Source organism: Belonocnema kinseyi, chromosome 5, assembly GCF_010883055.1.
Source record: "Belonocnema kinseyi isolate 2016_QV_RU_SX_M_011 chromosome 5, B_treatae_v1, whole genome shotgun sequence".
NCBI classification, from domain to species: Eukaryota; Metazoa; Arthropoda; class Insecta; order Hymenoptera; family Cynipidae; genus Belonocnema; species Belonocnema kinseyi.
The window spans coordinates 67,169,512-67,182,558 of record NC_046661.1 but is presented as its reverse complement, the minus strand read 5'-3'; the positions used below and the strand labels follow the sequence as shown (position 1 = coordinate 67,182,558).

The 13,047-nt window shown below is 34.8% G+C and overlaps 1 protein-coding gene across 1 annotated transcript in view; it reads left to right on the top strand.

Moving 5' to 3' along the window:
• The window catches only part of LOC117173234 (cysteine-rich motor neuron 1 protein), a 175,931-nt gene that overhangs the window by 97,641 nt on the left and 65,243 nt on the right, over positions 1–13,047 (top strand). The window contains exon 8 of the mRNA XM_033361696.1: positions 1,813–2,112. Coding sequence (XP_033217587.1) covers positions 1,813–2,112 — 300 coding nt within the window. The remainder of the gene's footprint in view (positions 1–1,812; positions 2,113–13,047) is intronic.

Below are 13,047 nucleotides of genomic sequence, written 5' to 3'. Positions count from 1 at the left end.
TCTAGTCGGGAGTGGTGCTGACTGAAAACAGATGATTTGGAGCGATTCGCGCGCCATCTGTTGGTCATTCTAAGGACTTATTGAACTACCCTCGTATTTGATTAGTGAGATCTGTCTGACCATCTTGCAGCCCACCATCGCCACCATCCCGCATGCTGTGGCTCCAGGGGTGCCCCGACGATCCTCGGGAAGCGACATGCATTTCAATATCTTCAATATGCTCTACATTATTATTTGGGTTTTGTTGTTCTGATTAGTCCCTATCGTCTTCGTTATCAGCCTGTTTGGCATGGGAAACCCTGGCAGTAGCAATACTACCGCCAACATAGCCGTCAAAGTCATGAAAGGAAAGCTCAAGTCCAAACGCGACATCAAGGCTTTGATAAATTGAAAGAACTTCAATGCACTATAGCAGTACTACGATTTACAAATTTTAAGGAATAGTTTACTTTATCCATAAACGCTTTAAATCAAGGTTTAGGAAGTATACTGTTACAAAAATGAAACCCATGTTTATTTATATCTAGAACTCTTTAAAAAGCAGAGGAAAACTATCGTTTGGGCAGTAAAAAGATTGAAGCAGTGTCTAAGAGGAAATTCCTTTTAAATTCAAACAGATCATACAGCTTTATTTTGGCTTTGCAATGTAAAATACTCTAGTTTAAGGTTACTTTGATTAAGCTTACGCCTCGAATACAAGTATGAGTGCAGTACAGGGTGCCTAAAAAGTCCCAGGACGGTTGGATATTTCATCAGGTAAAATATTTTTCTAAAAAGTGAAGGTCATTCCTGAAGTAGATTTCAACGAGGAATTCAATGGTGCCCTTTATTTTGACCTCGAAGTTGACCTTCATGGCTTTTTGAAGGTCAACTTTGTTTTTTAAAATGAAAACCCCCTTTTTTACATCTGTAATCGATAGAGCGGAAAATTATACGTTCAGGTACGTACCCAAATCATAGGTCAATTGTTACTTTCAAGGTCAGTTTGAGGTTATTTGAAATTAATAAAGTTTTCCAAGAGGTCAGCGTAATTCCTGAAGTAAATTTCAACGAGAAATTTATTGGTGAGCTCTGTATTGATCTTGGTTACAGCGTTTTGAATATTGTTTGCGTCAGTATTTTGAATGATACATTGAAAGTCCTTTCTTCATCGATAGTAATCTCAATGCCCGTGCATATGAAGAGCTTTGATGATTGAGTTCAATCCATTTGTGCTGGTTGCGTGCAATTGGGTTAGTCATATTGGTTGCATTCGTTTGGGTAGTCTTGTTGGTTATGTTCGTTTGGGTTTGATTAACAGTCTTCGTTAACACATTCAAACCAATCCAACATCATCATCATGGTATACCATATTCATCATGACCATTCATACCAAAACTGAAGTGAAACTACTTCAGATTGGTTACAGATGTTAGAATACGTACAAAAAATACAACCAACGATGCATGTACCAACAAGAGAAGCAAAAAAAGATTCATTTGCAAAATTTCAGATGGTCGAGAATGAAAAAATGTCTAAAAAAATATGTATGCTTCACCCTGCTTATATGATTTAATAATAATACTCTCTATTTAATACAGTCAAACCTGAATTTAATGTGAATTGTGAGACTAAGCGTGACAAGAAACATGAAATCTAGGATTATGGAATTCAGGTCTGACTGCACTTGTAACCCACGTCAAGAGTAATTAATACAATGTCCATCCACATTTATTACGCACCTACGCATGTACATCTTGACAAGCCACTTATTAAGTACGATTATGAGAAAGTAATAGAAGCATAACAATTTCGTCACTTGTACAATTTCAGGTCAGTGTCCTTATTTAGTACCGAGCTCATCAAGCTGCGAACTAGAGTGTAACAATGACCAAGAATGTTCCGCTGACCACAAATGCTGTTCTACTGGTTGCGGCACGCAATGCGTTACTCCAGTTCTGGCTACAGCATGTCAACATGCAAGAGCCGTGGCCGAACATGAAGCCCGAGAATCTGGTGAGCCTGCAAGAAGAACTTACATCCCTAGATGTGATTCTGATGGAGGATTTGATACTGTTCAGTGTCACGATGGCATGTGCTGGTGTGTCGATAAAGAAGGACGTGAGGCTGAAGGTAAAAAATAAATTTGTATACTTTCTATTAGGAGGGGACACCTGAGTAGTTTAGGTCGCTTAGGCCATCTTTGTTAACATAATCACTAGCTCCTGGACGTCTGATAACTTGAAGACGTTATCGGGTCTTGTAGGATTTTTTTGACATTCAAAAAATATTGGAAAAGTAAGTACCTACTAAAGAAGGCAAGACTTGGTCCTAGACGCCTATTACCGCAATGTAGTAATATTGTACGCACAAAAGTCCAAATGGTAAAGAGAAACATGATTTGAAAAAGCTGTTGATATTTGTATATGGCAAAACCCATTATAAATAATTTTAAAAGGATTTAGTAAAGCTTGAGACAACAAGATGGCAAATGTTGTCAGTATTTTAAAATTCCGCGTATTTTCAAATTTCAAAAGCTACTAAAAAAGATTTTTTTCTTTTGGTACATATTTTTCAATTTGATAATATGTAACATTTTCAATTAACAATCTTCAAATTATATAAGAACATAACTGATTACAATAATATAAAGCGAGAAAAGCTTAGTTTTCACTACATGAAGAACTCAGTTCTGGAATACAATTTTTGGCGTTTCCCCGATTATTAAAATATTCACTTTCAAATAATGGCCACAGTACACAAGATCTTCGATCTTAATTTTAAAAGATCTAATATGTATAAAATTCAAAAACAGTAATTGAAGTACGAGTATTGAATACAGAACACATAAGATCATAAACAAGATTTAATTAAATATTTCACAATTACTCAATAGAAACCACATAGAATCCAAGGAATGAAATCTACTGTCTAGATTGAATTGAATAGATTCTCTATTTGGCAATTTTTTCAATTGAAAAGTCCAACTGAAGGTTACTGAACCCAACTGATACTGATAGAATAGCTATCGTACGCAACCTACAGAAATATGTTTATTGTATAAGTAATGTGTGCTATGTGTGTTCGCCTAACGAATGTTTTGAAAAAATACTTCTTACCAGTTTAAACTTTGTTTTCCCTTCGCCCTCCCCACCCTTGGCGAGTGTTGAGTGATTAAAAAAAATGTTTTCATTAAAGTAGAACTGAACTTTTATATGCATATTCCAGCATCCAAGGAGGAAAAATTAAGCGGAATGAAGTCTAAAATTTATATGAAAATTGTAGTGCTTTCTTTTGTTCCTTAAGAAGATTAAATTGTGATGTATATATACATCACTGAGGAAATATGTGTGAACATGTGTTTCCTTTTAATTATTTATGTTACATATAAGTATGTTCTTGGTGATATGGAACATTTCTCTAAACTTTATTTTCTAAGAGCTAGTGACTTTTTTCGCCAGGTGAGAATATAAGATCTAGGTGATGATAAATACATCTGGGAAACAACTCCTCTTCAGAAACCCATAAAAGCTAGACGGCATACGCGGTACGTTTATACACGTGAATCAGGTGAAAAATTGAAATATTGAATGTCATGAAAAGAACTTCGAGATTTCAGTGCTACACGAAGAATATTTGCGTGTTAAATTGTGCATAACTTAGTTCCGTAAACGAAAGACATGATGACATTTTATTAAAATTTCACTTTCAGTCATGTAAAATGAAATACGGTAATATTTTATATGAAAATATCAGTTATTATTATAAGTTCATTTTAATTTAATTCGGGATTCAGTAAGGAATAATACAACTAGATGATAAAGGTTACCTGACATTTGGGTAAAATGAGATGTCGATTACGCTTTTAACGATATTAACGCTTTTAAAAATTAAAAATGCTGTGACGAGTTTCGAAACACCTATTCTAAGTTTAACGTGTTCGATTGCTAACGACTAATCTCACGGCTAACTTAACACTTAGCATATAAAAACCAATTTGGCTATAAAGTTACAGTAGGAGTAAGTCAAGGATGTACAAAAAATATCTGGTCCCCTTTCGTAGCAATTTTTTATTTTAACGATGTATTAATAAATGGGCTTATGAATTTATAGGAAATAAATAAAAGCATTTATTAATTTTTTTATTAAAAAATTTGTAACCTTAAAACCCTAAATTATTTAATGTTCAATATTTAAATTTTTTTGAATTAAACATTAAAAACTTACAAATTAAATTTATGTAAAATCTATTAAGTTGAATTAGGCTAGAGTTTACGAAATAAAATAAAAAATGCAAAATAATACGCTTTGCTGTAGGATAGTCTATATATTTAAATATTTGAATCTTTACTTTCTGTTAAGTGTATCGTTAATATAACACGAAAATAAACTTTACATCATTCATTTCATAAAAATTTACATTACATTGCGTTATTTTATGATATACTGTTATGAAAATTATACAATCCTTCTATCAATTATTACATATCAGAATTTTAACTTTTGCACTTGGCATTTTACATAACTCTTTTGTGATATTTATAGTTCTGTTTTTTATTCAATCCTAAAATAATTGTAAACTTTATCTAAATGCAGTAATGTCCTGTATTTACGGGACTAATAAAAACTGCGCGACATGGGGTACTAGTCGCGTAGTAAAGAGTTTGAAAACGTAAAGATATCCCTATCCTCAGTGACACAGACTTTCCCAATTGAGTTTTCTAACGCATCGTGTTCTACATCGCAGATGTGCTGTCCTATAACTTCATATCCGAATTGTACGCTAAATAGTTTCTGAAAGCGTCTAGTATCCCGTATGCATCATGTAGCATTTCCTCATTACTATTTATCATGCTGACAAATTATTTACCTTTATATCCCTTTATTTTTTTATAAAACAGTTTCTTGCTTCCTTCAAAATTGTTTTGTATTTTCTTCACTTTGTCTGCTCTAATTTTATCTTTACTTTCCTTAATAATCGTTGGAGTATCCTCTTTTTGTGTCTTTAATCATTTATATGTCTATTTCTTTCCTCATCGCTAAGACCTGCGATGTTCAAAGTTCTCCTGTACGCTTCTTTCTTTGGTTTTTGGGCAGTCTGAATTTCATCATTCCACCACGCATCACCAGGCATTCTGATTATGGAAATCTATTCGCACATCCGGCTTCTTTGGGTTCTTAATTTTTATTTGCGTTTGTTTTGTTTTCTTGGTTCTCTTTTTTCTCCATCCCGGACCTAAGTTAATTTGGAAGATCAGAAGGTGTAAAGATTAGTGTTGCATTCAAAACCTCTCAGGAGCCTTGTATCTTTGACTAACTCTTAGTATTTCATCCACTACAACAAATTATACTGTGGCTATTTCTTTTAGATGGGGTGTACATGTGAATCATTTTATACCCAAACTAAGTATTTGTAATAAACAAACCCCTTTTTCAGCATAGGTCAACTAATTTATTTCCGTTATAGTTTGTTCTTGGATCCTCAAAATTAGCTAGTACTCTTTCTGTATCTTTATTTTGGATGACCACCCATCCGTTCACATCTCCTAGCAGAATTATTCTTTCATGATGTTCGCAAATATTTATTGTGTTATTTAAAGTATTCCAGAAGGCGTCTTTTACTTCTCTGAGACCACTGTCAACTAGCGCGTAGCATGCTATGATAAATAATCTTCTTATTCCTACTTTGATTTCAACCCACAGCAGTCTGGAAGATACGAAATCATGATCTCCGAGATGCTGCTTCGGTCTTTCATTTAAAATAAATATAATAGTGCGAAACAGTTAAATATCCTATAATAAGGCTGCATTTACGTCGTATATTTGTGTAAAGGATGCGTGTGTTGTAATTAGTAAAAGTTTGTGAATACTTTAAACCTTTTTTGAAATAAATGTAACATTTTGACATCTTATTCTTATGAATTTCGTAGTTCACCACACTGGAAAAAAATTGTTCTTGAATCAAATAAATCTTACTTGATTGAAGTCACTCGCAGGTACGAATGGGGATGATAGAATATGAGTGTGTTCCAATTGAATAAATACTTCCTGCCGCATGCTTGAAACAAGCGTACATTTTCTTAATCTGAGAAAATGTATTCTTAGATAGAATATAGCATTTTATTATTCTAAAACTTTAGTGTGTTACTTCATATAGAGATTTATTCAAATGCAGAACATAGTTTAATTCCAAGAAATAATTTCTGATACACTTCAAGAATATATTTTCTTAATCTAAAAATATGTAGTATCGACACAATATACTAGTTCCTCAATTGAACACTATTTCTCAACGAAAAAAAATGTTTTTCGAAATTATTGTTATATAATCTTTATTTTTTTAAATTATTAAAATGCGTAACTCACGCAAACTGTTACTTACGCATATAATCGTACGCCTAGACGCTTTGAAAAATCGCACTCCCCGAGGATTCGAACCCTACTTAAACTACCTGAACTAGTGTGTCCCTAACCGCGCGCTCTAACCACTTTTTATTTAGAAAATTTTAGGATTGAATTTTACTTATTTCAAAAAAGGCCCGATGCTTTTTTTCTTAATATATTTAAAAATATTATAAAATATTTAAAAGTAATAAACAATCAACAAAAATTCTCCATAAAATGCGCAGTTTTCAATTTATACAACTCTTTTATTGTTTATAATATTATCTCACTCAATTTTTAATGCAAAATAACATTTCTTAAACAATGATTTAAAATATGTGAAAAAGCGAAGCAAGTTTTACTCATTTAACAAGAGGCTTAATACTTGTTGTTTTTAAATGTTTAAAACGCTTAAAAACGACCCAAAGGTAATAAATAATAAAGAAAAGTTGCAAGTGCAAAAATGCTTCAATAACATCAATGACAAAAAATAATGTTCTCCTTTACGAAAATTTTCATAAACTGCACAATTTTCAATTGAATTCTTTTATCATACGTTTTTTTACAATGATTTCAATACGGAATTGCTTTCCTAAAACAACAATTTAAAATATACAAAAAATAATTTAACTTCACTTATTTTACAAAGGGCTCAATACTTTTTTCTCTGAACATTGAATCCGCTTAAAAACTATCTAAAGCAAAAAAAAGAACTTTATGATACTTTTTAACTCAGGTTTTAATTTAAAATAACAATTCCTAAATAATAATTTCAAATATGTAGAAAAAATTGATCTTTAGTTTAAATATTACCTATTTAAAAAAGTGCTCTATACTATGCAAGAACTTGCAGGTTAAAAGTGAAAGAGTCTGACGGTGATCGGATGCAGAATATTTATTTTCTTCCTCCTTGCATTGTCAATTATTTTGTTTAAAAATTTTTTAATTATCAATTCTTTAATTGTCCTTTTATAAAATAAAATGCATTCTTAATAAACTTTCTTAAAAATGATATTGAATTCTTTTTCCTTAAATATTTTGCTTTAAATATTTTGCCAAAATGTCAACCATTTGTAGTCCAAGACATTTTCTGTGATTAATGAATTCTTTGACTGAAAAACTTAATTTTATTAAATTTTTCTAAATATAGATACTAATAATATCCGTATTAAATTTTCTATAATTAATTACATGTTTTAAGTATTATTGAATTTCAAAATAATCGTTAGCGGCGAAGAGAACCAACTTCATACCATGCCGACTTGTCGATTATTATATTTAATAAGATACTTATACAGTGGGAAGTAAATTAATTTAGACCAATACATTAATTTTCATAGTATGTGTGCGATGTCTATTGTATCAAGTCCACAGTCCTTCTATTGAAAAAACTGATGTTCAAAATGATGACCTTCGGCTTCAATGCGCTTATTAATCCGTAATTCAAATGAATTTACACAACGGAGAAGTGTATCTTCTTGAATTTGAGCACATACACTTGCAATTTGGTCAATCATATTTTCACATGTTGTTGGTGTTTTTTTTGTACACTTTGTCTTTCAGATAGCCCCACAAAAATTAATCTACTGAAGTAAGATCTGGCGATCTTGCAGGCCAATTTATCGGACCACCTGTACCAATCCAACGAACATTGAAATCACGATCAAGAACTTCTCGAGCTACCGATGAATAGTGTGCCGAACAACCATTATGTTGAAATCACATGTTCTGCCGTATTTCTAACCTCAAGTCTCCACGTAATATTGGCAGTTAATTTTCCAAAATGTCTTCATACTTTGGGCCATTTAAGGTGCTTTCCATACTGTGGGGACCGATCAGTTTGTTGCCAATTATTCCACACCATACGTTGACAGTCCATAAACGCTGTTGTTCGACTTCACGAAGCCACTGCGGATTTCCAATACTACGCCATGAAGTTCTTGACATTCCGGAATCACGAGCAATTTCTCGTAAACTAACGTGAGGATTATTGGCCACTGCAGCTAATACAGCAATCTCATTATTTTCTCCAGCGACTGTTATTGTACAGGTCTTTTTCTTAGGTTTAACACTTCCATCTGTAGTAAATTTTGTAATAGTACGATCAAATGAAGCACGTGACACAATTCTATTTGGAAAACGCTGAGCTTGGAGATTGACTGCATTATATAATTTGTTGAGGAAATGATTATTTTCCCAACAAATATAAATTTTGCGAAAGATAGAAACCAGCGGGTAGCAGACGGCAGCATTCTAGAAATCAACGGCTCTTCCAAAGCGCCAGGTCTTGATGATGGTGTCCCCAAATTTTGCGAAATACGTTGCAAAATGGAGCAAAAAGCAGAGAGATCTAAAATGCCCTGTCTGTGTTTTTGTAACTGTATTGGAATGAACCACCAGGCTAGCTGTTACCTTCACTCCATACGCGGAATCGGTGCGCCCTTCGTTATCGACCGTGGGTCAAGACTACAATTCTAAAAGGGGAAAACCTCTTCTAGGACATTGAATTTTTGATGAGACTATCATGACATATGTCCCGGATTTTTTGATCCCTTGTAAGAACTATGAGTGTTTATAAATCACATTAGCCAAGGGCGCAGAACCTGTACCGGTTCACGCGCATGGACTCCCATCAAGCTCCGCTGGTCCAGTGGAAAAGAGTCTGATGCTAACCACACTGTCGTGGGTTCGAATCTTTTTCTCAACTTTTTTTTTTCGTATGGTAAAGATGTCAAATAATAATTTTTAATGCTTCACCGGCGAATAAATTTTTTTTTTTGAAAAATATTACTGGAAAATAAATAGTCAAGGGTGCAGAACCTGTACCGGGTGACGCGCATGGACGAAAAGAGCCTGCATGATATTTATTTCCCGGTAATATTTTTCAAACAAATAATTTATTCGGTGGGGAAGCATTAAAAATTATTATTTGACATGCTTACAATACGAAAAAAAAATTGAGAAAAAGATTCGAACTGGACCAGCGGAGCTTGATGGGAGTCCATGCGCGTGAACAGGTAGAGGTTCTACACCCTTGGCTAATGTGATTTACAAACGCTCATAGTTCTTACAAGGGACCGAAAAATCCGGGATACATGTCTTATTATTTTTGAAGTATTATCGATTCATGATAGTCTCATCAAAGAGTCAATGTCCCAGAAGAGGTTTTCCCCTTTCAGAATTGTAGTCGTGAGCGATAACGAAGGTAGTAGTCTTGGTCTATAACGTAGTCTTGGTCAATAACGAAGGGCGCCCCGATTCCGCGTATGGAGTAAAGGTAACAGCTAGCCTAGTGGTTGATTCCATTACAGTTACAAAAACACAGACAGGGCATGTTAGTTCTCTCTGCTTTTTGCTCCATTTTGCAACGTATTTCGCAACATTTGGGGACACCATAATCAAGACCTGGCCCTTTGGAAGTACCGTTGATCTCTAGAATTCTTCTATTATGTCAGAATTGTGAGTAAAAAATAAAATAGCAAACGATTCTAATCGCTCAAATGCTGCCGTCTGCTACCCGCTGGTTTCTATCTTTCGCAAAATTCATATTTGTCGGGGAGATAATCATTTCCTCAACAAGTTTTTTGATTTTTAAACATTTTATTGATTCCCAATAGAAAAAAAGTTGTTCGAAGTGACAATATTGGGAATGGCTCACATATTTTAAACGTAGTGAAATCGTGCAAACCATGAGTTCTCAGTCAATTTGCATAAAATTCAATAAAAAGTTAATAAAATACAATGGTGTACCACCTTGTCATTCACTTACTGTTGCTGTTTGGGAAATTATTAAGAAAAAATAGGATGTACCGTGATTTATTCAAATAAACATCAACTGCTAGCGCTCTACGTTCCGTGATTGACGTACGAGTAACCTCGAAACTTGTGACTGGGACAGACAGGACATCCCGCGTACGAAAAATTTAATATTATTTTATGTTTTGTGCGTATAAAAAATAACCTTACAAATTGATTAACAATCAATGCCTGTACTTTTTCACTCGTTAAATAAAAATCTGACCTTATTTTCTTATATTTCTCAAATAATTGAGGAGTTTTAGGCAGGACCAACAGGACATATAATTAAGGTACTCGTGTCTGAGAGCACAGTTTAACTAATTTTTTTAAAAGCCAAATTGACAATTTAATTCTCTACGGGTGAAATTACTTTCGCCTACACCTTTGACTCATATAGCGCGCATCTCAAAACGATCTTACGCTAAGCTCCCAAGATTTTAACTTTGGGTTCGTTTGTTCACCTCTATTAGCAGCGTCTAGAATCCTTTGTAGCAAGGAAGTTTGAGGATACTTTACGTATAGCTGGTGACGTACATAACTCAGGAACCATAAAATGCTTGCAATATGTGCGCAAGTGCCAAGAGTTCTGGCGTTTCGTTATTGTCTGGTCCTGTGTCATCGATCTCATTGAACGCTATTCACAGCTGGTACCTTGTCGCATTTCGGAAACGATAAAATACTCGTACTCTGATCATGTCAGGTTCATTAAGACGCGTATCTAGTTGAAACTCCTCATCTTCTTCTCGTTGCAGCTTGTCTTGAAAGTAAGATGGGGCAAGTTCTATTTGATACACGCCAATTGTTATGTCGCGTATTTCTTCCAATGTAGGGCGAGGAAATTGTGGTACTTGAAGTTCATGCAGGCGATTCCAATTTGCATTTGCGTAGCGCATACTGTCCACTTCTACGCGCGCTTGCACAATATTTGGTTCACGAGCTCTCGCTATATATTCTCTTTGCAAGCTCTGCTGTAGCGCCTTGCATTTTGATAACAAGATGGTATCGATTAATTATGGCACCAGCAATACGAAAGAAGTCCCTTAGATTGTGTACATGAGCCATCGGAATGGTTATTTCGAAGAACTTGAAAATGGACTTTATGTGGCCATTTCTGGATTCCACTATCCATCTAGATTTCATTATTAGCCAAGCTTCGTTTGCTGCTTCCGTTACGAATTGACTCTGTCCTTGTTGGAGAAATAGTGGTATCTTGGACACAATTCCTAAGCATTCTAAAAGTGGTTGGGCATCTCTATATTCACGGTCCTCTATAAAAATATTACCAATGTCGAAAAATTCTTTCATGCCTTCGACATATCTTTCAAATTCGTTAATGAGCATTTGTACGTCATTGTTTCGCGAGTCAGAAAAATATGGTCCTTGTATTTCAAGTATGTATCCGCCTGGAGCAACAATGAGAGCAGGTTTTACCAAGTGACGTCCTTTATTTTTGCAGAATGACTGTCGAAGTACGCGACAGTTATTACTCTTCTGCATGTAAGCATAAGTTTCATCGATGATAGCAATAGCTCTGGGAATTTCTGGTTGCGGAATATAAAGTTCATTGGCGAATCATGACATGTGTCTTTCAATGAATTTCTCTCTGCTTACCGCATTAAATCCAATGTTACCAGGCACAAATCTCTGCATTAAAAAACCTCTTACAGTAGAAATGGCCATGCTTGTAGCTTGCCGGCTCGAATAATGAAAAATCACTTTCAAAAAATTCATCAGAAAGAATTTGACGCATTTTGCAAAGGAAATTCAGCAGATCTTTTTTCCTCACGTATCTTGCACCATGTCCAGGTAACTGTGGAATAGGATCACAAAATGCACACAATTCTCTAAATTGTTCCTTTGTTACAGAAGCAATAGCTTCAAACTCTTCATCAGTGAAACTATCCTCATTATTAAACGCTGCGGCCGCATGGACATTTGCTTCGTTACGAAGTTGCTGAAAAAACAGAAGTAACTGCTGTTCCGGAATGCTATACGGTCTATCAATCGCTTTTAGACCAGGAAGCAAGGGAACTAAGATGAAACCATGTTCATCCAAATGATTTAAGCATCCTCTTGTTTCTTCTGGAATGAAAATGTCCATGACAATAAAAGTGTTAACTCTACATTCAGTTGAAAGCCTTGGAGTATTAACATCAGTATTACAGAACATGCACGTTTGCCTGCCTGTTTGTGTAAGAATATTCAGTCTTAAACAGCCTGGGTCACGTTGGAGCTCCTCTATCTCATTGCGAATCGATTGATTGCAATTGAGACATAACCTACTCTCATCGGCGACTTCAAGTGGTGGTCTTCGAAGTTGAAGGCGTCTAAAAATTGCAATGTTTTGCCCATCCGGATTATTATTTCCATCAATTCGAGCCATTTGTTTCGGTTGATAGACTCTATCGCACACATAGCAATTAACTTTAACTCTGAATGCCAGTTTTTAAACCATAAGAGAAACAAGCTCTTATGGTCATGAAAGGCAGAGGAATGTATTAATAAAACGAAAGAAAAATTCAGAAACAACAAAATAAAAAAAATAAACACAAGGAACTAAACACAAAAAGGGAATAAGAAATACAACACAATTAATACAAAAGAGAACAGTTTACAACCCACTTCCAGCGAAATCGCGGTAAAATTTCAGCCATAACCACGTCTCACAACCGTGAGATAGGTGGTTACAGTCTGTAAAGGAATCAATACGACGATCCAGCAAAAGCCTCGTGGACCCCAAGAACACGGAGCGACCCAATGACAACCGCCTTCTGCATTTTTCCTGCAAGTGTTCTAGCATATTGTTGACACGCAGGGATGCTTTTTAGGCTATTAGCCAGTGAAAGCTTGGCACCTCCAAGAGCGCCGATGATAAGGACGATCAGT